The sequence below is a fragment of the Helicoverpa zea genome, chromosome 27, assembly GCF_022581195.2.
Source record: "Helicoverpa zea isolate HzStark_Cry1AcR chromosome 27, ilHelZeax1.1, whole genome shotgun sequence".
Classification (NCBI taxonomy): Eukaryota; Metazoa; Arthropoda; class Insecta; order Lepidoptera; family Noctuidae; genus Helicoverpa; species Helicoverpa zea.
The window spans coordinates 2,568,205-2,595,087 of NC_061478.1; the positions used below are offsets into that span (position 1 = coordinate 2,568,205).

At 36.3% G+C, this 26,883-nt stretch overlaps 1 protein-coding gene across 2 annotated transcripts in view; it reads left to right on the top strand.

Moving 5' to 3' along the window:
- The window catches only part of LOC124643291, a 53,083-nt gene extending 26,748 nt beyond the window's left edge, over positions 1-26,335 (top strand). For both annotated transcript variants that reach the window (XM_047182211.1, XM_047182212.1), the window contains exons 3-9: positions 7,933-9,317; positions 14,235-15,709; positions 17,926-18,022; positions 18,596-18,753; positions 20,939-21,087; positions 22,614-22,707; positions 23,599-26,335. In XM_047182211.1, coding sequence (XP_047038167.1) covers positions 7,933-9,317; positions 14,235-15,709; positions 17,926-18,022; positions 18,596-18,753; positions 20,939-21,087; positions 22,614-22,707; positions 23,599-23,706 — 3,466 coding nt within the window. In that variant the 3' untranslated portion in view covers positions 23,707-26,335. The remainder of the gene's footprint in view (positions 1-7,932; positions 9,318-14,234; positions 15,710-17,925; positions 18,023-18,595; positions 18,754-20,938; positions 21,088-22,613; positions 22,708-23,598) is intronic.
- Positions 26,336-26,883: the final 548 nt, after the last annotated feature.

Genomic DNA, 26,883 nt, shown 5'->3' on the forward strand with positions numbered 1-26,883 from the left:
ATCTAAGATACATGTACTTTCAGTTAGAGGCAAAATGGGGAGGCCTTTGCCCAGCTGTGCGACAAACAATACAAAAAAAAAATATTTTTTTCTTAACCTTTCTAAGTGTATTTTGAACACCAACGACTTGAGCAAAGTGAAAGAAAACGTCTTGAGATTGAATCATTATTTGAAGTAGTAGGTACCTAGATTATTTATTTATTAGGTATTATGTAAAAATCCTTACAATTTACCTTTATTTAAGTTCGTAAACAAATGGAGTTTTCTATTCTCAGTCTACTCATAAACTTGTTATATCTGTTTCTACGTGTGTAATCACGAATTAACTTAACAATGGGGCTATTGACCTTAAGTCGTAAAACTTACATTGTTTTACGGGAACTTTAAGACGGGTTTTAAATTAGGGGAAAAGATTTAATGGGAGTCTGTGATCAGAGACGTTGTATGTAATTGTTTTTTCTCTTACGTTGAAATAGGTAGTCTTAATCTACGTAATATGTCTTCATCCGTCTATGCTACAGAATCTTAGTAGGTATGTAAATATAAACACGAATGTAATAAGGACGTTTGTTTTGCAAAACATTGAACTTTGATGAATATTGGCAGCCATAGCTTTTAGGTGGTATCAGAATAACAAACAGGCTGCCTTTTATCCATGTGCGGAATGTTGTCCGTTTGGGATGCACGATCTACCTATTTATTGTTCTAATAATCTTTTTGCAACTACATAATAATAAATAGCTAAGTAATACGTAGGTAAATAGATGACGCAAGAACAATACGAAATGGTGTGTACTAAAACGATTTTTACGTTTAAAGAAAAACTACACGGCTGCTAAATTATGTTCTTGGACGTAGGTACATTAATAAGTACATGCCCATAAACACAATTAATTCCATGTTTGAATAACGTGAACAAGAAAAGACAGGTACAATGGGAACAAATTAAAACAATAAGCTTAAATAATTGCTTAAACTCGCTTTCACAGATTGAAGAACGAGATAATATGGCTTCGTAATTATCGGTATTAATCAAATTATTTATTAAAAGTCCCACGCTCGGAGAAAGACAAAAATGGTTGATGTAAAATTATTTGTGTGAAATTGATTGACGTTCTCTCTCATAGACTATAGCTTTAACGAACTGTCAAACTTTAGTGTGAGAATTTACCATAGATGTAGAAAATGGATAGAGTGTGTCAATAATCCTGTATTATTATAGAGCTTCTGAGGAAGTTGATTCACAATTTATTATAAAAATTAGATTACAAACTGCCCATTTTTCTGACCACTGTCAAGTTAGGTTGTTTTTCGATACGTTTGCTAAGAGTGTCACAAAATTGCATGCAGTGCCTCGTAGCCTTCTATTTTCTTTCTTCACACTTACAAAAAGGGGTATGGCCACGCTACGCCACAGACTTCAACATATATCAATGCCTCTGAATTTCAACGTAACTTGAGACTTTACCTAACATGTACAGGCATATACAAACTTAGATTTCTTTTTAAAACAAAATCGTGTTAAACTTTCATTAAAGAACTAGAAAGTATGCAATAAAGTCTCAAATGTAACGGTCAATTGTTCTAATCGATCTATGATCGTATGCAATAAGGAATCGATAGATATCGGTCGATTGCATAACCGTTTTGTTTTAATCACTTCCTGTTGCGCGAGCGGTGAATTTGAAATTATGTGGTTTTCGGATTTTTCTTCACTGCATAACGTCTACTAAATATGAATAAAATATTTTTTTAAAGTCACATAAAATGGGACATATTTCGCTATTTGAAGTTTCACTTATTAATTAATCATTAATACATCATATTATCTTCACTTGCATTGTATAACTTTCTCAACGATAACTTGCGCTGTAACAAAAGTATTGTGAGCATTTCTATAAAGAGTGTCTATGGAGTTTCTTGCCGGTTCTTCTCCATGAGACCCACCTCTTGGAACCGTGCAACTAGCTTGACGTTTCGAAAGAGCTTTTATATAGGCCTACTTATTTGAAATATTAAAAAATGTTTGAGTTAGCCTTAATTGTTTAGCTATTGTTATGAAATGGAGCTTTCAATTTTTGAAGTTTATTTGTAGGTACCAGAAAATAGGTCTCCCCAAAACTGGGTTGTGGAGGATATACATATAATTAGGTAATTGTACCCATAGGTATCAAATACACAGTTAATGAGTAGCTTATGTAAAATACTGGAATTCAGACTCTCCTTAGTAGACTGAAAGCGAGCCTAACATTAAAACTTTGTAGAAAGTCAGAGTATAATTAAATTATAGTTTTTTTGTCGCCGCTTATTATAGTGAAAGTGATGTGACATTTTTTATCGACACTCGATAATTAGATTCGTAATTAATGATCCTTATCGTCGTTAATTATAATTTCAAATGATTTAATATTCTAAGTTTTGTAATTAGATTGTGGCTTGTAAGTGTATTTTAGATCTCGCATAGCAATCATGCAACCAGCAAACAAAAATGGCGGGTTTTGGGCTTTTATGTTTTTTTTTTGCCAATAATTGCGAAATATAATTCATATTTAGTACCGTAAATATACCTGCCATTAATTATTTTTCTTGGATAAATAAAAGAGTGAAACTTTTCACCCTCGAGTTTTGTATTTTAACCGCAACTGGACCCAATTCTTACCTTTACTAAACTAAGTAGACCCTAGTGAATTCCTATAAGTTAACAGTAAACTAGCTATACCATAAACAATACAAATATAATATCGATCCTCTTTAGTCCGCTGCATATTATCACGCACAGTTCCAAATGCGTATGGAATAGTTAAGTCAATGTACCGGATGAAATTGACAGTCGGTTTATATTAGATTATATTATACAGCAATTAATTACATAATATAAAGCTTCTTTCTCTACAAATATGATAATCTTTTAGATATCTTCTAATAACTACGCAGCCTTTTCCCCATTATGTTGGGATCGAATTCGAGTCTAACAGGATGCAGCTAAGTCGCTCCATATAGAACAATGCTAGTTCTACATGGAGCGACTGCCTATCTGACTTCCTCAACCCATTTACCCGGGCAACCCTCTTGATAATACTGGTCGTCTTACTTTCTAGCTTGCACCCATAACGACCGTCTGAGATGTTCAAATAACAACCGGGACCCACCAGTTTGTTGTGTGTTTTAAACACGGAAGGTGGTCCCTTCTACATACCGACCGCGCCAAGAATACCACATAGGCTTTTTATCCGGATACGGGAAGTGGTTTCCTCAGGTAATGGGTGAAACCGCTGGCGAAAGCAAAACTATGCGATTCCCTAATCCATTTTGACGTATATCAAATTACATTCTGTCATCAGTTTCTTTGTACCACAGAAACCTAATACTTTATTTGACAATAGTTGATTCCTGCGGTTGCACTCGCGTCCCGTGGGAACATCTTCCCGTATCCGGACAAAATATAGTTTATGTTACTTGAGGATAGTGTAGCTCTGTAATCAAACAAAAATAAAAGTTCAGTAATATATCTAAAACCTTCTCCTACGTCTGATAAATGCGGGTTTGTTCGAAAGAGTTACCGCGGCCCTGGTACATAAAGGGCTTCAGGAGGAACATGGTGGGTTTTAGTCAGTAAGTGTCTGACACTCCCTCACGCTGCACCCACAGCCGCAGGGGTCATTTGATGATTTCAATTTTGATTCATCATCATGAAAAAAAGACTGTTTAAAAATAATGTGCTGAAAACGTGTGTGTGTTCAGATATGCACAAACAAACATACACACACAGGTCAAACTGAGAACCTCAAGAAGACGGTAGTTTCCTCTTAATTACATTACTTAGTACACACCAATAGACAAGATAGTCTAACAGTGATGTTATAATATTCCTCCCATGTCGGTGGTCAGCCAGCAGACAATATGGCACGGTACTAATGCGTTGGAACAAGTAACAGTAACGCCGATGAAGCGTGCTAAACGCGATCACTCGATGTGCTAGTGATGAGACGTGTAATGGAATGTATCGATAAATAGAAAAATTACGATTAGACTTTTGTTATAGATTGACAGTAACAGTCTTCTATTCTATTTTTCTTTATGACAAATTGTCGACGATTCTGCCACTGACGAGTGAAGCAACAGTCTTACTTAGGGATATCGATTGCCCGGGTAACTGGGTTGAGGAGGTCAGATAGATAGGCGGTCGCTCCTTGTAAAACACTGGTACTCAGCTGCATCTGGTGAGACTGGAAGCCGACCCCAACATAGTTGGGAAAAGGCTAGACATATGATGATATTTTCTACCGTTTGTTTCGTAGTTTTACCCATGCTCTATACCAGTGGTTCTTAACCGGTGGTCCGCGGACCACTGGTGGTCCCTGGAGGCATTCCAAGTGGTCCGCGAAGCTTTGCTTCGCGACGTTGCTATCCATCTTCCTTGTCCAACAGAAAAAAATTAAGGTTTGAAATGTAGCCCTTTTACGTAATTTTGGTTCTGAGTCTTAAAAAATAATTAAAATTTCCCGCTCGCTTCCATGTGACCACGTTTTTGCATTTGTCAACAAACAAAAAGTTAAGTACGTTTGGGATACATTTTACGTCCGTACGAGTCCGAAAAAAATTTCGCGCTCGCTGCGCTCGCGCATTTGTAACTACGTAGGCATGTGTATGTCTGCATGCATGTTGTATTCTTTATCAAAGAACCCTCAATTTAGGCAAACCAATGGGGTGGTCTCCGGCAAGACAAACTTTTGGTAAAGTGTTCCCTCATGATAAAAAGGTTAAGAACCACTGCTCTATACACTGAAAGAAGTGACTGTACAGCCTGTAGTTGTACCAATCTCGATTTATGAAAAGCCTCGTCACCTTATCATACAGCTTTAATTACATATTTGTGTAACTATGTGTAATAAAATTTATTTATATTGTATATTTACGTCCATTGAAAACTTACAGCCATAACTTAATAGTAACCCAGTAATAATATTTTTATCGATATTACTATTACTACACGAAAGTTTCACAACACTAAACATCCCGTTGGTCCGTCAGACCACAAATTGCTTTATTGCACGCAAAAGGTGATTACAGACTATCAAACGGATTGACTTATTCTCATAAGTACTTGCAGCAAATGTGCTAACTGTAACAAAAGAGTATTAACAGTTACAATATAATTACCACATAGAGCATTAACAAAATGAAGTGCACCATTCGCTCGCAAACGCAACTCTTAAGAATAGGGTTTCGATAATCATTTATTTTTAATGCCAATAATATTACATCGTCTTTAAAAAAAGCGAAAAGATATTCAAACCTAGCGGTTTCACCCCTGTCCCATGGGCACTACGTCAAACACCTGGATAGAAAATAGCATATAACCTTCTGCAATAAATAGGCTGTCTAACACTTCAATATTTTTTCAAATGAGACTGTACTTGAGATTAGTGCATTCAAGAAACCAAACAAACAAATAACTCTTCATCTTAGCAGATAGCAGTTCCATATGAGACATCTTAAAGTGGATTTAAAGATCTTTAAAAAATAGCAGAGCATGATCAATGTCAAGAAGTCACGGTCATATGGTACTATGATGCTAATATCATTTTAATTGCCTAAGTCTGTCATCACATGTCAAGTGATATAGGCAGGTGCCTATGATGATTTTGACTAACTGCGTGGTTTTAAAATGTTTATTCTATGAGGCTTATGTCAAAAAGTATGCTGAAAGAATCGTTTTATCGAAAGAAATATAACTGTGGACCCTGGATAACTTTGGCTTAAATATTTTACTTGTCCTGGTTGGTCATAAGCAGTACGTTATTAGATGTAGGTAAACGAAGTACCTATACAAGCTGTTGATTTGCATCCGTGCCATATTCAAGGAGGTAATTATGCTAATGATTCTCGACCCAAATCAATAAAAAAATTGGTACGTAATTTTTTTTCTTTATTTTTTTTTTCGGAATTCCGTAAATGTCATCTAGCCTTATTTAAACTTGGCGCGTGTGTTAATGGCCTTAAAACCGTGCTGCGCCCTCACACAAACGCAAACACAAAGCATACGCAACGATCACTCATAAATTTCATTCATAAAATTGGATTACTTCTGAAATACCACGACATTACACAAAAACGCAGTAGACAAAAAAGCAGTACATATTAGTTATTTCCCATCTACTGTAATTCCAATCGATTATATACGTATTGTATGTCCTCCTCCTGAACTATGGCACAAATACAAATCAACAGCTTGTATAATTTCTTTATAACCTAACCTACTTGAATGTAAACTAGAAAAACTTAACATAGTCATTATAATAATGTATGTCAAGCTAAACAACATATCGCCTCTAATAGGGACAATGATTATCTTGTTAAACTCCATATTTGATCTGAAATAATGGACGGAAATAAGTAAATCATTATTCTCTGATACTTAAAACGTCATTTGTAACATATAAAGGTAGAGGAAAACACCATACGAAGACTACATAGCTTCCTCTCCTTCTAGAAAGCTTTAAGAGATGGTCTATTTTGTTTAGAGATCTATGATTTTGACGGAACCATTTTTGACAGTTCATTTTGGCGCCAATTTCTTTGTGCGAATCTATGATCTGACGGCCATTTCCAATATTATATCTATCTATCTATAGTTTTTCTTTCTAGAAATAGAATTTTGACGCAGCCCAACACGAATAATGCTAACTTCCTATCTTCGGTAAGAAAAAAACGGTAAAAATATTGAGAACGGCCTTAAGCTAACTCCACTATAAATAGCTGAGATCTAAGCATGTAGGAATGGAAAATTCGTTTTAGCTTACTATTTTCCAAGAAAGCTTAGTTCCCTTTCATTTCGTGCTTTGATTGCGAAAGAATTCTAAAAAAAAAAGTTGCGTGTTAAGACCAATAAAGGGAGTCGTAACAGGGAGTGCCAGTCCGTGCCTTATACTGGTACCACTGGTAAAAATATATAATTGACATTTAAACAAAATGGTGACTTGCGATTAGAGTTCCGAAAATATGTACTTTTGCATATAATTTATTTATTTACTTGCTATCCTTACGGGATATACCCAATGCAATAGCTGTAACTTAACAATAACTTAAGAAGTAATTCAACATAAGTTATAAAATTCCCCAGATTGCATGAAAATATGTTACGTTTGTAACTAGTACTTTTTAATATTTAATGAAAAACCTTTTATGACTTAAAAGTACCCTTTTTAACATTATCCATTTTTTTATCTACTTATGTACTATGAATTCTTGCTTTAAAAATTGACAGTAGGTACCACTTTATTATTTTCTCCAAGATACAATTATTTTTATATTATTATTTTTTTAAACACGTGAGTAAAAGTTTTTGGTTTTCGATTTTTTGCGCCTTAATGAAGGTTGAGTTTTATTTTTAACTAACCAAAATACTAACATATTTTGTAATTTTTCACTGCCTAACAGCACGGATAACTATCATTGGCTGATCAAAATTCAATTGCTTATACAGAATGCCCAGTATACTTTTGACATAATGACGTATAACAGTGCAAACTATTTTAAAATTCATTAATATTCAAGTTTGTTCATATTTCACTATAAACTGAAGTAAACTGGGCACTCTGTATGCTTGCAAAAACTAACAAATTGGCCTTCGCGACAAAACCATTTTTCTTATATTATTTTTTCAACTACAAACCATTTTACCACTCAGGTACATGCTTTTCATGACAAAAGTTCCAAAAGTTTTGATCCCGTATGTTTTCCATGTCCCATTATGGTTTTGTAATACCATTCCATACCATTCGCCTTACTTAGTTTGACCGTCTTAATCGGCAAGTTAAAAATACCTACGATAATATTTATAAATTAAACAGAAAAACAAAATTTTTGGAACATTTGTCTCCTCAAGCTATAGTTAAAGAACACAATATGACCCGCACTCTCTCTTTCCAGCGATCTACCGGACGAGGAAGACAAGAAATCACCAGTCCTTCTCCTAGGAGTCAACAAGATCTCTGACTCCCCATCCTTCGTAAGAAGACGGTCCGTAGAGCCCCACACTTCAGGATCCATAAGGTTCTTTAGACCCCTGAAGTCTAAGTACACAAGGGGTCTCCATGGAGACGAACGGTTGGAGAAAATCAGGCAGGATCTCCTAGTCCACAAAAGCAAGCCTGATACTTACATTCCTAATGATCACGAGGTTTCCTTGGAACCAGAAGAAAGATGCATGAGATTGAGCTGTGTAGGTAGCTGTATTTGTGACAGGAAGAAAAGCTCTACTAGAGGCTCGTTTTCTTTCCAAAGACCAGAGCCTGGTACGCAAAATTACGAGGAACCCAAAGACTTTTCTGAAAACGATATCGAGTTTAAGTATACAGAACATATACCTCATTGTCAGCCGTCTAGTAGCAAGCAAAGCTACAATGTCACGCCAAAATCGACGGAACGAAGGCATTTTCTTCTAGCCAACCTCAATGAGAGATTCCGTAAGACTCTAAGCTTAGACTCAAGAAAGGTTGAAACTAACCGCGTGGCTGTGAATCTGGCTAAAGAAACAAGACCGAAATCTTTAGTTAATACGAGTAACATTTGCGTGCAATCGTACAAAGCAAATGAACCTTTTGTAGCACCAAATTTTAGCAAAGCCTCCCAACCAAAGAAGAAACGCAAATCGTTCTTTTCACTCGATACGTTCTTTGATTCAAAAAAGTCTGACACATCATCTATCGACGACTACTGTTCGTCAAAATATAAACGTTTTGAACTCGAAAGCGATGACTCACCTCTTTTTAAAAGAGATAACGGAGAAAAAACTCCAGATTTACTCAATTTGCCTGTTATAATAGATTCAGTAAGAAAAAAGCAATCAGACACGAGAAGGCAGCTAGAAAAGTTAGAAAACCATTACTATAAGAATATTCATAAGACACAGACAGTCATTGACGCGGTCCCTAAAGACGCTACTAACATTCAAGGTCCAAGTGGGCATACAAATCATTTGTACTTCGATGAAGACGTGGAATATATTGAGCCAGTTCAGAGCACTTTTACAAGTCAAAGCACACTTATTTTAGACAAAAACGGAGTTGAGGAACTAAAACCTGACTCCATATTGACTATTAATACTGATGAAACGGACATACGGTTGCCAAGTTCGACTGTGTCTCCTAAATCGAATGTAGAAGACTTTGATAGTATAGGACCTTACGAAATTGAAGTTAAAGAGTCTGATTTAGTTAAAGTAGCGAAGGATTTGACAGTCAAAGTAATGGATAAGTCCGTGGATTCTATAGGTAGCTGTTCCCTGGATGTCGACGCTAGTACAGATTTCTCAGGTAATTCTAATGCTGGCAAGTTTTTGGCTTTTTCAGTCGTTCGTAAATGTATTTGATTCGTACTTTTTTTTTTGTTTAAGCATGAGTGATTGTGATTATTTTTCAGTTCATTATCATCGTAATATAATGTTTTTTTCTAATGGATTTTATTTTTAAAGTAGAATGCGAAATCTTTCAACTTTCAAATGAACACGCATTTTACTTTTAAAAATAAAACTCATCAAGCTTCTTTCATAATTATTATTTTCATATTAATAAATGTCTTTACTATCATATTTAATCTGTGTTTTCTTTTTTCCTATTCTGTAGTATTTGTACTGTAGTTTAATTTCTATCTCATTCGTATTCATATTGTTATGGCATGTTTATTTATTAAAAGGTAAGTAAATTGAATTAATTTAAAACAGCACATCTCTTGCTATTTAAAAGCGTCTATTTTCGCTCCTCGACGACATATCTTAATTGCTTTCTCCAAGTTTATACGGAATATATTCTCTTAAATCTTCATGAAACTATTTATATCTAAAGAATCAAAAGTGTTCAATTTGTTAAAGAAAGTTATTTTGTGTGAAACGAAATGCACATCAAATGGAATGAGCGCGAATATGTGTACATTCAAAACTGGAAATGTCTTTTTCGCTTAGGTATCTTTAATTTGGTAAAGATCGATAAAAATCTGTGAAATTGCAGTAAAGAAATGAAAATATTTATTATAAAATAAAATACCATAGTTATTATGTTACGTTATACATATGTTATATACATATGTTCTCATGCTCATTCATAACGGAAGTCGTAAATATTTAATTCATCCTCAGACCGATTGCGATCGATTAAAACATAAACATGACTTAAACACCATAGCTGATGTTTATAAAACTCCATAATAAATCTAGGTCATGCATAGAAATCGCAAACAATGCTGATTGCAAAATGCACTCACAAACAAAAAGACAATCGGATACGTACACATGTGGATAATCTATGTATCGACCTCGTTTCTACCCACGCACGGCTCCAGCTCGGTCATTGCCGTCATATTGCTTACGAATACGCACCTAAACACACCTGAGATAAATATGTATTTCGCAAAAATCTGACAACGCTATCTATAAACTTTCTGTGAATCAACGAAACCAAAACTTGACGACCGTGAAACGGAACGGTGCGGACTGGCCGCAAACGGGTGTGCGTCGTCGACTCGAGTAAAAAAAAATAAAACGTTGACATTTCTTTGTGAACTGATGTCATAAAATAGTTTAGCGAGTGAAAAATTATATGATGTGTTCAAAATATATTTACTGTAAATTGGTTTCTATAACATTCTAAATATTGTGTGATTCAGTTAATGTGTGTTGAAAGCGATCGGTAAGTTTTGGAGCCGGTTTTCAATGTCAAAAAGGATTTAAAAATAATTACTTTTACCGTACTTTGTAACATTTTTATTTTATGGAAAATGCTTTTTGATTATAAAACTGTGTTAGATTTGTTGGACCCTGCATGACGTAGTATCTTTTTACAAGCGGCCTAAGGTAGATGACTAATAAGATTATTAATAACAGTTCAGAGAAACACGATTCATCTTTCTAATTATTTTCTGGCTTAAAATCTGATAGTCATTTTACAATACGTCGCGTATAATGTTGTTAAAGAAAAATTACATAATATATATCATATAAGGACGAACTTAAAGTTAAATATGTATATTTAATCTGTTCAAAAACACCACAACTTGTTTTTCAAATATTATTTGACCTTTTACCTCTATAACCTAATTTTATTATTTATTTATACATGACAAGTATGTATTTGGCTTAATAAGTTGGAAACTTCATAGATTTTTATCTTATTCTAGTATTTTAACCTAAAAAGATTGAAATCTGTGTGTGGAAGTATGACTTTTGACCTCTTTGCTGCATCATTGCTTAAGATATATAATAGCGTTTATGTAGCTAGCTTCTTAAATGCAATAGTATTCCAAATACTGGTTTCTGTAAAAAATCGTAATATGAAACAAAACTACATCATCTCCCGAGCCTTTTCCTAACTATGTTGGGGTCAGCTTCCAATCTATCCAGATGAAGCTGAGTACCAGTGTTTTACAAGGCGAGACTACCTATCTGACCTCCTCGACCCAGTTACCCCGGCATGTAGGGTGAAAACCCTATCTATATTGATATTATTAAGCTGAATAATTTGTTTCCTAAAATGGATTGAATCTCTCGAAACACTTTCAGCATTAGGTAATACATTTATCAAAGGTTACAGGCAGGTTTTATTTGGGTGGGCAGTGTTTCACGGGACACTGGTGAAACCGCTGGTAAATGCTAGTTAGAATATATGTATAGCTATTAGGGCTGCCATCCGTCCGGGTTTCCCCGGATTTGTCTTCGTTTGGAGGCCGTCCGTGGGCCGTCCGGGCGGGGTTTCAAGAAGTGTCTTGAACGAACGAAAACCCGGACAGTTTTCATGTAAGGAAGCACCTCATTGAATTAAAAAAATCGTACTTATTTGGAGAAAAAATGCGATTTACGCCAAATGTCCTGGTTTTTTAAATATTTGTCCGGGTTTGGCGAAATTCGAGATGGCAGCCTTAATAGCTATGAATCACTTAATAATTAATTTTAATATTTGCAATAAATAAATAAATTAAACAGCTATAACTATCTTGATTTCACTTTGGCATTCTCTTTCCAAAGTCAAAGTTATTAATACTTTTTATTACTTTGACATTATTTTATATCAAGGTTTTTCACAGTACTTAATTATAGGTAGGTTATTCAAATAAAAAAACAACAAAATCTGTCCAGCCTTTGCCCAACTCTGCTTCCAGTCTAACCGGATGCAACTGGGTACCAGTGTTTTACATGATTCCGATTCCAGGGTTCCGTACCCAAAGGGTAAAACGAGACCCTATTGTTTTCGCTCCTCTGTCCGTCCGTTCGTCTGTCACCAGGCTGTATCTCATGAACCGTGATAGTTAGAGAGCTGAAATTCGCACAGATGATGTATTTTTGTTGCCACTATAACAGCAAATACTGAAAACTAGAATTAAATTAATATTTTGGGGGGCTCCCATACGACGAACGTGATTTTCTTGTCCGTTTTATAAATAATGGTATGGAACCATTTGTGCGCGAGGCCGAGTCGCACTTGGCAGGTTGTTTTGAAGTTGGTTAGAAAATATTTTATTCAAAGAACAATTTCTCAAACTCAATGCAAGAGGAGCCACCTTACACAATAAGGTGTGACTTGCAAATGTTATTGCATAGCCTTAAGAAATAAACAAACACAAAGAAATACATGAGTGTAGGCGTTCTGAACTGGTCAGTTTTCTTATTTAGTTTGTATGTGTTTTGAAATCGAGAATTTCTGTGGTGCTGTGGTTTTCTTGTGTTTTTGAATAGTACCTAGTTATTTATTATTATATGTTATTTATAAATAAGGGTTTATGTTTGAAATGTATGGTGTGAGGAATTTCTTAAACAACAAAAAATAAAAAGGTTATATATCTCTTCAGTAGCTACAATGCCTCAGGCAGATATACAAGTAAGGCATCAATCTTATTAACTATCGTTAAAATGTAACCTGTATTGGGATTAACGGTATTATCTACCTCCATACAAAATTTTACTTTAAATGACCCGAGCCTTATGTTATGAAGTTGCTTGTTTTTTATTATATTTTATATTTTCAAAGGAAAATGTTTATTATAATATTCTCAAATAATACTCACATAAAAATTGGTATCCTGCATTTAAAAATTTAAATGCAGGATATCTCCTCTTCTCTTTTTAGGAAGCCCTTTAACATTTTATTTTGTTAATGCTAATGTTAATAGAATTATCAAAAACGCGGGAAACTCAAGAAAAGCCAGTCAACCCAAATATGTAGTTCAATGACAACATACGCACACATGCACACATTTTATCTCACTTACATCACACATTACATGCTCATGGACATACGATCTTGTATCACATTGATAAGATAGCCAGCCATGCTGTGTGGTAATTATTTTTTTTAATATTAGAACTTTTTTCTTCATCTCAATGATTCTACATACAAAATGTGTGATTATTACCTCGTTTTTCATGCCTGTGAGTGTTTGCAAAAGTTTGTGTGGTAGTTTCAAACCTTTTTGGTGATTTTTGCTTGTTATAATCTGTGGATTATCTGTGTGGCAGTGGTTTTGGCTTTATTATTGTTGTTTGTGTGTCAGTGTTATATGTTATGTTATTTTCTACAATTTTAAAATGTTCTGATATTATGATATGGTATGTTTTTGTAGTTTCATTCAGGAAAATGTAGCTTTGGGCGGCCTACTCTCTTACATTAATGAAAAGCATTAAGACATGATATGAAAGTGATGATTATTTTTTTTTATGATTGGTTGAACCTAATATGTAAAATTAAGGTCATGCATGTTTTGAAATCGGCCCTTTTTAAAAATGGGAATTCATCAGATTACCGCTATTTACGGACTATAACCACATTTTTCCCTTCTTGGGCCGTTTGTGCGCCAGGGCTGCGGTAATTCTTTCTATATAACAATCCCGCAGCCCCGGCAGGGTTTCTGGCCCCAGGAATCACAGAGTACTTATTAAACAACTAAATATAAAATCGCCAGCTAAGATAGAAAGAATCAAAGGTATAAAACGATTAGTAAATTAATCATGAATATATAATTTATGTTTACCTACATTAAAAGTTATCAATTGATTATTTGTATTTCCCAGAAATATTACGAAATTGTTTTAAACTGCAAGGTCATGTTGACGTACTTTAGTCACGTTGTTTTAATGTTTTAAGTGTATTGAAGGCAATGATTTTTCAACGACTCAGCATCATCCATGAAACAAAAAACCTTGTATATACCAAATGATCACATAATAACGAAAGTTCTTCTCATTCCAGATACCACATCAGGAAGTCTGAACCTTCTGACACCCTCTTCGACAACCAGTCGGATCCGAGACTTCACATCCCGTCTACAGGAACGGGCAGGGTCCAACCTTCAGCCTAACTACCTGGCCAGCCCCACGCCCGTCGCTACCCCCGTCCGAACCCCAGAAGACACCACACCGACCCCCAGGAAGTCGGAAAATCTCCTCAAACCACCCCCCAAGGTCTATGTCGACACCTCCAGCCACAGATCTAGAGGACACCATAAAAAACGGGACGAGTTACCCCATAAAAAGCCCAGCTATCTAAACCTAGCCTGCTCTGTCAACGGATACACGAATCTTACTACATATGATTCGAAATTAAGGCAGGATATAAACAAAAGTCGAGAGGCTTCCCCAATAAGGCCTATTACACACACTTATCAGTATAGAAGTGAAAATAACTCGCTACTTGTCCCAGTTCCGGTCAGTGCAAATAAACTGCTGGTGCCAACATTCGGGCCCCATGATACGCGCGCTGATTTGACACAAAAAGCGCCTACTAAGGCGCACACAGACCCTTACTTAGCCACGTCACCTTTTAATGTCTACATGGCGGCCGAAAATAAGCAGTTAAAGAACGACTTTTTAGGCAATATGACGACTAGCAGCCGTCCTTACATATCGAGCGAAAGTAAGAATTTCGCCACATCAATGCTTCATAAAACTGATGAAGTGGATAATTCTAAGGAGATCACCTTCAAATCCAGTTATTCGGAGACGAATTTTAGGAAGACTGTCACTTCTAACGGCAAAGAGACCAGATTCAGCTCTGAGTCTTACACCATTTCTTCTAATGGGGTCTCGAAGAGAGTAGAAATCACGAAGGAGAATGGGGAACAGTTAACAAGTCCTATGAAGAGTTTTATTCAGCAACGGGTTGAGAGGCTTTACGGGCCTGGCGCTTTAGCTCAAGGGTTCTTCAACCAGAAGCGCCATAAACTCAAAAGCACCAGCGAGGATGACGACCCTAAGGTTTTGACGGAAAAGTCTTTAAACACACCTGAAAGGGTCCCCAGAAAGCTTGAGAAGAGTCCTGAGGAGATTGAAAAGGATCTGTGCACCAGTCCTAATGGGGAGATGGATTCCAGCGTTTCCCTACCAGTTCTAAGGCATCTAAGGCCTGAATTCCGCGCTCAACTGCCAATAATTTCGCCAAAGAAGTGTGTGAAAAGTGATCTATCTCCGCAGAAGATTGAAGACATTCCTAAGTTGGAAAAGACTGAGAAAGAACAGGATAAAAGTGCAGTGTCGGTTACAAATGGTATTTCTGTGATAAAACTCGATAGTGATGTCGGTGATGAATCGGTGATTAGTGTTAATGGTGATACGAATGGTGTGGAAGTGGTGAAGGATGCTCATTACTTCTTGAGCTTGGAGAAGAAGGAGACAGAGAGGCTGCTGGCTCTCGCTGCTACTGCTGAGAAGGAGTTGGAAGATTTACAGGTGAGAAAAAAAATACAATTCTATTTAAGAGGTTTTAGGCTGCCTGGTTGGTTAATAATGTCCTGTGCAAAAAGGGGGGTTACAAGTTTCACTACTATGTATGTCTGTGTTACCATAGTATAGGGTTTTTTTGTTAGTAGCTTTTCTAACAGTGATTCTTAGACACGTTCATCAAAATCGACTTAGCCATTTTAAAGTTATTAGCTGTTTTGTCAACAGCAACAGGGATCTCGTAATACAAAACATTAGATATGTCGTGTTTGAATTCATTCTAATGCGGAGGATTCGTCCAAGAGTATTAAAATATAAATAAAATTACTATACTTTTTAAAACCCCTTAACTGCCTATGTCCATATCGGCAACATTGGCCGTCAGTCACCAAATTAATTGTCCAGCCTCTTACATAAAGCCTATGCTATATTTTAAAAAGGAAATGTCAATTCCTAATATTTTCAAAACCAAATAAAATATCATATAAAAAGAAATAACGTCATTGAGATTTGAAAACACATTAACCAAAAAGAACCAAATATCTATGTCTAGAAGGAGCTCTTCTATAACAATTATAATTATTATATAGTTTCAAAATAAAATATCCTTAAAAGGAAATTATATCATTGAGTTCTGACCAAAATATCTATGTCTAGCTTGGAGCTCTTCTATAATTATAGCTAAGACCTTGTCTGGTTAAGGCGTATCTAATTGTTATAGTTTTGTTGCCACAATTAAATTTGGTCTGCCGAACTGGTTTGCGGTTTGACAGGGTTGTCTAATATTCACAAATAATATTTTCATTTTTTTTTTAAATTAATATTACAAATGCGAAAGTCTATCTGTCTTTCTGATTTCGCGTCAAAACTACTGATCGGATTTAAAAATTGGTACACAGGTAGACTTACCTTTAGGGAGGCCAATGAGCCCATTTATCGAGGAAGACTATAGGCTACTGTTTGCCCGGGTGCGCGGAGTAGTTCCTGTGGGTAGATAATTGAAGCAAATATTTAATAGAAACAAGCTATGGTTTGCGTTTCTGCCTTCATTCTAAGTTATAAATGCTTCACATGGTTGAAATTTTAATCCTATTTTAATAGTGCCCGCACGGATAGCAAAATTTTTATGTGTAAGCGCCAGCCCTAACATGCAATTTTGAATATACCCATACAATAAAAGAGTTTGCAAAGGAACCTGGTCATTATATCATTTTTTATGACCCATGTCTGAGCTTTTTTAAATACAAGCTTATTCCTACATGTGATTTTGCATACGGATTTTGTACTAGGTTCTGCCATTGATTTCACCCATTGAAACTACTTCGCGCGACTGGATAAAAGGTAGCCTGTACCTCTCGATAAAATGGGCTAACACTAAAATATTTTTTCAAATTGGTCTTGAAGGTCCTCAGATTAGGGCGTTCAAAAAAAAAATAATTCAGGTTTATAATATTAGTATAGATTTCTAACTTGACATTGATCTCAAAAACTCAATGACATAATATTACGATATGGCCTTACACCAGAACAAATTAGTTAATACCTCATTTGAATGTTTAAAGATTTACCTATTCTGATTTATATATTGTTTACCTATTCTCAATGTTAAGTTTCCTCAATAATATTGATGCAGGTGGAACCACTTCATGGTCGTTTGAGCGGACTGAATTAAATATTTCATACTATATGAATTTAATTTTATTGTTGTTCCTTTTGATATAAATAATAAGACTTCTTATTTTATTTATTTTCTATGTATTCCATCCATGTAATTAATCCAGCACATAATTTGTTTTTCTAAAGTTTCAAATACAATACTGGTAAACAAGATTAAAAGAGTCCTAGGTCTCCAAGGAGATTATCTTCTGCACAGAACATGTTATGATGTTATAGTGCACAAACATTTGCGCAGACACAGGTGCACTCACTGTCCCTTCACTCTCATAGCCCGATTGGACGACGACCCGATGCCACCAGAGAGAGATTAGACACAGGACCGACATTTACGTGCTCTTCTCGCCAACCACTGGATTTTTTTAAAGTTTTTTAAAGCCCACAAAAACGATTTACACCCGATCCGGGAGTTGAATCCGAGACCCCGTGCACATCAGTCGCGCTATGCGAATACTGGACCAACTAAAGACCAGAGGCCGGTGTCATGTGTGTGTCATTGGACTCTGGATACTACTACTATTGGACTGAACACATTTGTATAACATTTTCAGGATCGCGAGGATGTGAGCGAGGAAGTTCTGGGCTTCCTTCGCGCCGCGTCCGGCAAGGCGAGGCTTCTCGCTACACAGAAGATGCAGCAGTTTGAAGGTAAATATAATCGTTTTATCAACCGAAAGACCGTGAAGGTATTATTCTTATTCTTTGTCGTCACACTCTTGGCAGAGTGGTCGTGGTCGTCATATCAGGGGTGGTAGCAAGCTTCACAATCCGCCGCCACTCAAGCTCTTCACTCACTCACTCTTCCCGCACTGAAGCTCTCCTTGCGCATTCGTGAAGTGGACCATTGATTGCCGTCTTTATTTGGTCGGTCAATAATTACTGCATAAAAGTAAAAAAAAACATAGCCTCAAAAACTTAAATATACTTGTCTATAATATAAGCTACGTTTGTTTATTTGAATGCGCTTATTTCAGTTACAATTACCACTGGACCAGTTTAAAAAAATCTATCAGTGCTAGATAGCCCATTTATCAAGGAAGGCTACTATTTGGGGTGCCCTTACAATTCTACCACGCCTCTTCAACACCTACTCTAACATTATGGAATGCAAATTATAAATGAAACTAAATATTTATCCATGTCAAATAGTTCCCATGGGACGTAGCTGAAACAGATACTAATCTAAGCTCAAAACTAACATATTTCCTTCTAAATTTCCAGGCCTCTGCTACAACAATATAAACGAGCGACAAGATGAGCCGTTCCCCACTACAGTTGAAGACTTACAAGGGTTCTGGGACATGGTGTGTCTGCAGGTGGCTAATGTCGACGCTATATACCAGCATATAGCTGAACTCAAAGCTAATAATTGGCAGGAGGTGAGGAAATAAATGTTTTTAGACGTTTTAGAAACTTTTCTAGATCATCATCATCTCCCAGGCCTTTTCCCAACTACTCCAAACGCAAATAATACAGCTTTTCTAAGTATATCTTAGACACCAATGACCCAATGAGCTTCTTTCTCAACTATGTTGGGGTCGGCTTCCAGTCTAACCAGATGCGGCTGAGTACCAGTGTTTGACATAAAGCGCCTGCCTATCTGACCTACTCAACCCTGTAACTCGGGCAACCCCCCCTTGGTTAGACTGGTGTCAGACTTACTGGCTTCTGACTACCCGTAATGACTGCCAAGGATGTTCAAATGACAGTGGAAGACTTATTACAAGGGTTTTGGGACATGGTGTGTCTGCAGGTGGCTAATGTCGACGCTATATACCAGCATATAGCTGAACTCAAAGCTAATAATTGGCAGGAGGTGAGGAAATACATGGTTTTAGACGTTTTAGAAACTTCTAGATCATCATCATCATCTCCTGAGCCTTTTCTCAACTATGCTGGGGTTGGCATCCAGTCTAACTGGATGCTGCTGAGTACCAGTGCTTTACATAAACCGGCTGCCTACTTGAACATCTTTGGCAGTCGTTACGGGTAGTCAGAAGCCAGAATGTCTGACAACCAGTCTTACCAAGGGGTATTGAGTTGCCCGGAAGCTGGGTTAAGGACGTCAGAAGTTGTTGTTATACTAGCTGCAAAATAAAAACCATCATCTGTGATGTTTGTGAAATATCATGACTTCATGAGATACAGACGCCTGTTTATTTATTTATTTTATTTTACAAGCGAAACATAGCGGTTTTTTATTATGTATTCCATCCATCCATCACAGCCCCTAGGTTGTCCGTCTTCGGACGTAGGCCTCCTCCAAATCTTTCCATTTCTGCCTACTTCTTGCCACTTTCATCCAATTTGGTCCGGCTATTTTGGATATGTCATCGACCCATCTCATAGGGGGACGTCCTCTGCCGCGACGATTCTCCCACGGTCGCCATTCCATTAGCCTCCTGGTCCACTTGAACTGCTCCATTCTGGCAATGTGTCCTGCCCATCTCCACTTCTGTTGCTCTATTGCCACAACAACGTCTCTAACACGGGTCTTTTCTCGGATCCATTCGTTCCTCTTCTGATCCCTCAACGATATGCCGAGCATTGCACGCTCCATCGCTCTTTGGGCTACACGCAGCTTTTCGGCCGATTTCTGTGTTAAAGTCGCTGTCTCCATCCCGTAGGTAAATACTGGCAGGACACATTGATCAAAGACTCTAGTCTTAAGGTGTTGCGGAATTTTCTTTGAGCGGAGTATTGCTTTGTTCGCACCGAAGGCAGACCATGCTTGTGCAATTCTTCTGTCGATCTCTGCTGTTTGGTTCTTATAGCTAAGAGATATTTTATGGCCCAAGTACACATAATCATCAACAACCTCCACAGGCATGTCACATCTACGAGAGTCAGGTATGTTCGTCATGATCTTCGTCTTTCCGACATTCATTTTCAATCCTATGCGTGATGATTCTTTACGCAGATCTTCCAACATTTTAAGCATATCATCAACGCTGTCGGATATCAGGACTATGTCATCAGCGAACCTTAAGTTACTCAACCTTTCTCCGTCTATGTTGATACCTTTATCACTCCAGTCTAGTTCCTTAAAAACATTTTCTAGTGCAGCGGTAAATAATTTCGGAGATAAAGTATCGCCCTGCCGTACGCCACGTCCTAATGGAAATGTTTTCGTTAACTTGTGGAGCCTGATACAGGATGTGCCATGAGTCTGCATATATTTGATTACGCGTATATATCTCTCATCAATTCTGCAGTCAGCAAGAGCCTTTTCCACCGCCCAAAATTCCACAGAGTCAAACGCCTTCTCGTAGTCTACGAAAGTTAAAATTACTTTTTTCTGATACTCGTGACATTTTTCGAGGAGCGTTTTCAGCGTTTGCAAATGGTCATTTGTCCCGTATCCCGTACGAAACCCAGCTTGTTCTCGTGGTTGATAGTTATTATGTATTATGTAAATTTTTATCATGTCTTATGTAGATATTACCTATGTTTCATCAATCAGTTTGAGTTTTACAGACAGACCTTTTGGTAACGGAACTAAAATTAACCCTATTCTCACTTAACAAAATATTATTTTAACAACCATTTTTCTCAATATTCCAGATAGCAATAACAGTAAAGCCCCAGCCGTCTACTCCAGTAACGTCTCCCCCGCGCCGCGCCCGCGCCGCGCCCGTCGTCAAGAACGAGAAGGCACGACTAGCGGCTGAGAAACGAGAAGCAGATAGAAAAGCTATGTTGGAGCATAGGAGGTAAACTTTAGCTTATATTGTTTTGTCCTATTGATGGGGAAAGACCTCTACTGGTCTTTAATCTTTGATTGACTTCCCAAAAAAGAGGTTGTCAATTCAAATGTATATTGTCCATAGATGTAATATAATAAACAAGATTGCGCACGCTCGAAATATATATTTACGAAATTGAACTCTATTCCAACGCAATAAGGTACTAAATTTGTTGCATAATACACAGAGGCAAATCCGAGCCGAGAGGGATAGTTAGAACGGAGGCTGTTTGTCTCTTTCTAACACCTTGCCAGCATAAAAAAATATTGTGATCAACAGTTTTGTCTTCCCAAAAAAACAATTGAATCACATATATTTTTATCTTACTTTAACAATTGTAAGTCAACAAATTAATAAAAATGGCATTAATTTATTATACGAATAAATTATTTATATAAATTATTATTCTTAAAACATAAACAACATAATTTTTTTTTTTTTTTCTAGCGGTAACCCTGAACATTCTTGGCGCGTAATCAGCATTTAAATTTTTGTTTATATTTTTTGTATTAAATCAATTTAAACTATTTAAATGGTGAAAAAGTGTTGCGTTTATACTTGTAAAAGTGAATCCTATGGTGGTTGCAATATATCGTTCCACAGGTTAGCTAATAATAACATTTTCGTAAACCAAACAACTAGGGTGCCCATGAATTCTTGTAATGAGTGAAAATATGGGTGATGGATTTTAAAACTGTTGTACTATTGTTATAGCTTCCCAAAAAATGAAGAAAGGCGAAATAAATGGCTCAGCAGTCTATATATGAAGTAGAAATACAAAAAAACAGTCTTCACTTCGAATCTTCCTGCTTTTATACTGCTAACTCCCGCTAATTATTAAAAGCCTTTATAAGTATCTTAAGGTCACAAACTGCGTAAGTTAAAACTTCAATACCAATCTGCGTTTAATAATCTTAGCAAATTCGGATTTGTCTCACATAGCTTAATCTCATAGTTACCCTATTACAAAGGGACAGACAGCCTCCGTACTGACTGTTTCACTCGGCTCGTTTTTTGGGTTTATATGCGCAGTCCTGTTTACTAATATTATGTCTATGATATTGTCCCATTGTTAGGTATAGAGTGACTACTGTCTGTCATTTTTAACTGACTTACCAAAAAAGAGGTTCTGAACTCGTCATTGTACTGCTGTTGAGCATAGAGTTACTACAGACTGACATTTTTAAACGACTTACCAAAAGGAAAAGGTTTGTTTGTATTATTTTTTTCTCAATTATATCTGCAATTAGCCCATTTTATAAAGAAAGCTATAGGCAAATTTTTACCCGTTTAAGTGGTTCTCCAGGGATGTAGTGAAATCGTGAGAAGCCAATGAGAAAATCGTGAGACTCGAAAGTTTTTATTTTAAAGTAAAAATCAAATAAAAAACATATATATAAATGCTTTCCTTTTCATCAAATTATAAGTGCTTTTTTATTGTTACAAAATGTGTACTCAACAGTAAAATTAACCCAATAATATTGTTTCCTCAGACGCGTGGCCCGCGAGCGTCAGCTGGCGGCGCGGGCGGCGGCGCCGGGCACCAGCCACGACCTGCACAAGGACATGGGCATCGAGGGCAGCCAGGTACAATTCTCCCCAAAACTTTATGGCGTCACGGAATATTACACGACTAAGTCGTGGTGGCCTAGTGGGTAAAAGACCAACCTCTCAAGTATGAGGGCGCGGGTTCGATCCCAGGCAAGTACCAATGCAACTTTTCTAAGTTTGTATGTACTTTCTAAGTATATCTTAGACACCATTGACTGTGTTTCGGATGGCACGTTAAACTTTAGGTCCCGGCTGTCATTGAACATCCTTGGCAGTCGTTACGGGTAGTCAGAAGCCAGTAAGTCTGACACCAGTCTAACCAAGGTATCGGGTATCGGGTTGCCCGGGTAACTGGGTTGAGGAGGTCAGATAGGCAGTCGCTTCTTGTAAAGCACTGGTACTCAGCTGAATCCGGTTAGACTGGAAGCCGACCCCAACATGATTGGGAAAAAGGCTCGGAGGATGGAATATTACACGACTCTAATTAAAAAAAAAACGAATTCCAAGTATCAGCGGGTGTGTGAGGAATTTAGCTTCGAAAGGACATCGATTTTTACATTACTTTTCATCACCTTGGGTAGGGGAGGCTGTTTCCAAGTTATTTTGGAGTCGACATCCTGTCTTACTGGCCTCGGTCTACTAACAAGTTCCTGTAGCACATAATTTCCATCCACGGACCAACCGCACCAAGAGTTCCTAAACCTTATACCGACCCGTGCGGCTTCGACTTAGCCACACTTTCATATTAAAAATATACTCAGATTAGAAACGCGACGAATAAAATCGTTTGAACGCTCAAATATCAGGAAATCAAAATTAAAAAATAAAACTTCTTTCAATATCGGTTAGCCCATTTATGTATATAACACATTTTTTATCCAAATGGGTAGACTTGGCTAGTAATAATTATATTTTTTCTATTTACAGGAGGTAGAAATCTTCGTAGGCAAGACAGCGAAACCATCGAAAGTGGCTCCCAAAGGCGACTGCATCAGTTCCGAGCGGTCCGAGGACTCTATGGTCGAAGAGAGCTGATCACATCACCCTTAGATACATACGCACACTGCAAACTTTTAGTCGCCCCATAGTGAGTTCATTATCACATCTCCCGAGCTTTCCAACTAAGTTGGGGTCAGCTTCCAGTCTAACCGGATGCAGCTGACCTCCTCGACCCAGTTACCCAGGCAACCCATTGATAAGACTGGTTGTCAGACTTACTGGCTTCTGACTACCCGTAACAAATCTCAATAAGTTTGATGATTACGTTTGCTCGAGTTGGTAGTTTTAGACTTTATAGTCCAGGTTTCCTCAAGATTCAATTAATCAGTCATTGGTGTCCAAAATATAGTTAGAAAGTACATAGAAAAGTTGCATTGGTACTTGCCTGACCTGGAATCGAACCCACACTCATACTTGAGAGGTTGGTTCTTTACCCACTAGGCCACCACGACTTGATAGTTTGTTCGGGCTCATTAAATCAGTATGAAGATGAATGAATGAAGGTAGTACGCACATTACAAAGATCAGGTATTTAGACCGACTGAAAATTTTATTGGATTCACGCTTTTCTTAAAAAAAAATCATTGACCAAGTATCGGCCGACTGTTTAGTTTGCAGTGTGCGAAAACGCTTAGATTTACTATAAACACTGATAAAAATTGTCTACTAAACTTTGTCAGTAATGGCCCAAGTTTATCGACAGCAAAAAAGTCTGTTGTTCTTAAAATTATTAACTTTGAACGTGAAAATTCATAATAAATAGTTGTTTTGAGAAAGTGACGAGCTTATGATGTCGGAGAATCTTAGGTCCTTGGGAAGATTGCACCATTTAACTATGACGATAACCAAACCATAACCAGCCGTATACTTGCCGCCCATTGGTCACATCGGCGATTTGACAACAGAAAATGGTTCGGTTATCGTTATAGTTAAATGGTGCAACTAACTCTTTTTGCAAAAAAAAGTTGAAAAATCGCAAAGTTTTTTATTAAAATGTGTTATATGTCTGTTTATTTTTTGTTGTCGTTGTAATAACATCGTTCTATGCTTTATCATTAGAGTTACCGTTGTTAAAACAACTTTGAAATTATATTTTTTGCGGTTCATTCGTTTAAAGATCTACGGTGCCACAGACATACAGAGCCTTTTTCCCAACTATGTTGGGGTCGGCTTGCAGTCGTCAGTAACCGGATGTAGCTGAGTACCAGTGCTTTACAAGGAGCGACTGCCCTATCTGATCCCCTCAACCCAGTTACCCGGGCAACCCGATACCCCTAGACTGGTGTCAGACAGACAGACACATGTCAATCAAGCTTATAACTTAAAATCGTACAGCCTTGCTTTTAAACGTGAATTAAATATAAGTAATACTTAAGGGCTGTTTAAGAAAATTCTTACTTATAAACGTTGCTTAAGCATGTCTTCACTAACATTTAATCACTACTTAAGACTTTAAGTAGTGATTAGTTAAAATGTTGCTTAGAAGGTGATTAGAGATTTTATAAGTAAGAGGGTACATGTTTAAAAACATAGTTTAGTAGACAATTTTTACAACAGAAAAAGTCCTATGAAAACATGAAGTTTTTTGTATGAAAATGTATGTAATTAAATAAAAAAAATATGAAATTATGATACTCAACTTTTGTAGGAATATGGAATCGTATTAACATTTTTTGTTTATTCACAGTAAATTATTGTTTTAATTCATTTTTTTTTTACATTCACATTTATATTTTGTAGTTTACAATTTTAATTGATTTTATTTGTTGCAACGATTATGGATTTTTTATACTTTAACTATGATTTTTTAGTTCTCATCGAAGATGTAGTAATGGTTGATTTTAATATATTTTGTAAACTTGACGGTTAAAATTGTAAATTATAAAATGAAATCATTAAAAAATATATATTCATTCATTACTAATGATTTTTGTTATGAGATCGATTAGCGCAGAAAAGCTAAAAAAATATCATTAGTTTTATTTTTTTCGTTAATTCGCCCTCATATTATTCCGACTTTACCCTTGTAAGTAGCTTCTGTAAAAATTACGTAAGTTTTAAGAATTTCGAAGAAATTAAGCAAGTGACTTAGAAAGGGATTTTACAATGTAAATTTATCGTAAGTTAATTACATAAGCTATTTACAAGTGTAAAGTCGGCATTATGAAACACAAAAAAAAAAATATAAAAATACGATTTTGCACATTCCTCTTAAAATTAATAATTATTTATTTTTAATCATGTTTGTACAACATATTTTCGCATTTTCGCTAATTATTGTAAATAATGTAAACGCCTAAAATTTTAATGTACTGTTGAACAGGTATTTATGCCTCTTTTGTGAAGGGAAAGTATCAAGATTTTATAGAAATATAAGTTAAAAATTACAATACAATTACAATAGATAATTATTTTTTTTTCTTTCTGAAGTATCTAGATTGATTTAGCCATTTTCCAGTGAATATTTCAATCAAATTCGCATTTATAAATAATATTAGTTAAAATATATTTCTTGAAAAAGCAACATATTTAGTTACCACTTTCAAAAAATATCCATATTATGAAATAGTTTTTTTTTTCTTCTATAAAACTTGATACTTTTCCCAATATAACAAAATATTTTACCGAATTATGAAAAGAATAATATAGAAACTTTACTAAGCTATTGGCAGTTTTCTTCATATTTTTTTAAAATAGTTATTTTATACTTCGGCCGTTCAGAGAATGCGTTCCTGACACCTATCAGTTAGTCACGACTAGTGATGGGCACAACATAACACTGAGTTCGTTACCGTTCCTTCAAAATGAACCGCCGCATTATTTTAAGATTATTTTCGTTTTAAATTGGCGGAATCATTTGTTTTATATTTTAGTTATTTAAGTGGAAACCAAAAAAAGGTAATATTCATATAATAAAATTGTTTTATTTATTCTTTGTTACAAGTACATTGAATTGAATGTGCGAACAGAATATTAATCAGACTCCGATTTGCTTGAGGAGGTGGTGTCTTCATCATCATCTTCGCCTACATGTATAATTATATTATTATCAATAACAGAATCAATCCTGATATCTCGGTCTAACAAAAGCCGGGTATTCAAATAAAAACAGATCGAAAACACTTGAAAAACGTGGTCTATGCGCACGAAACGACAACGGACGACTGTTTTAGCGTCACAAAATGGCGGCCCATAACGCCATTTGGGGTTACC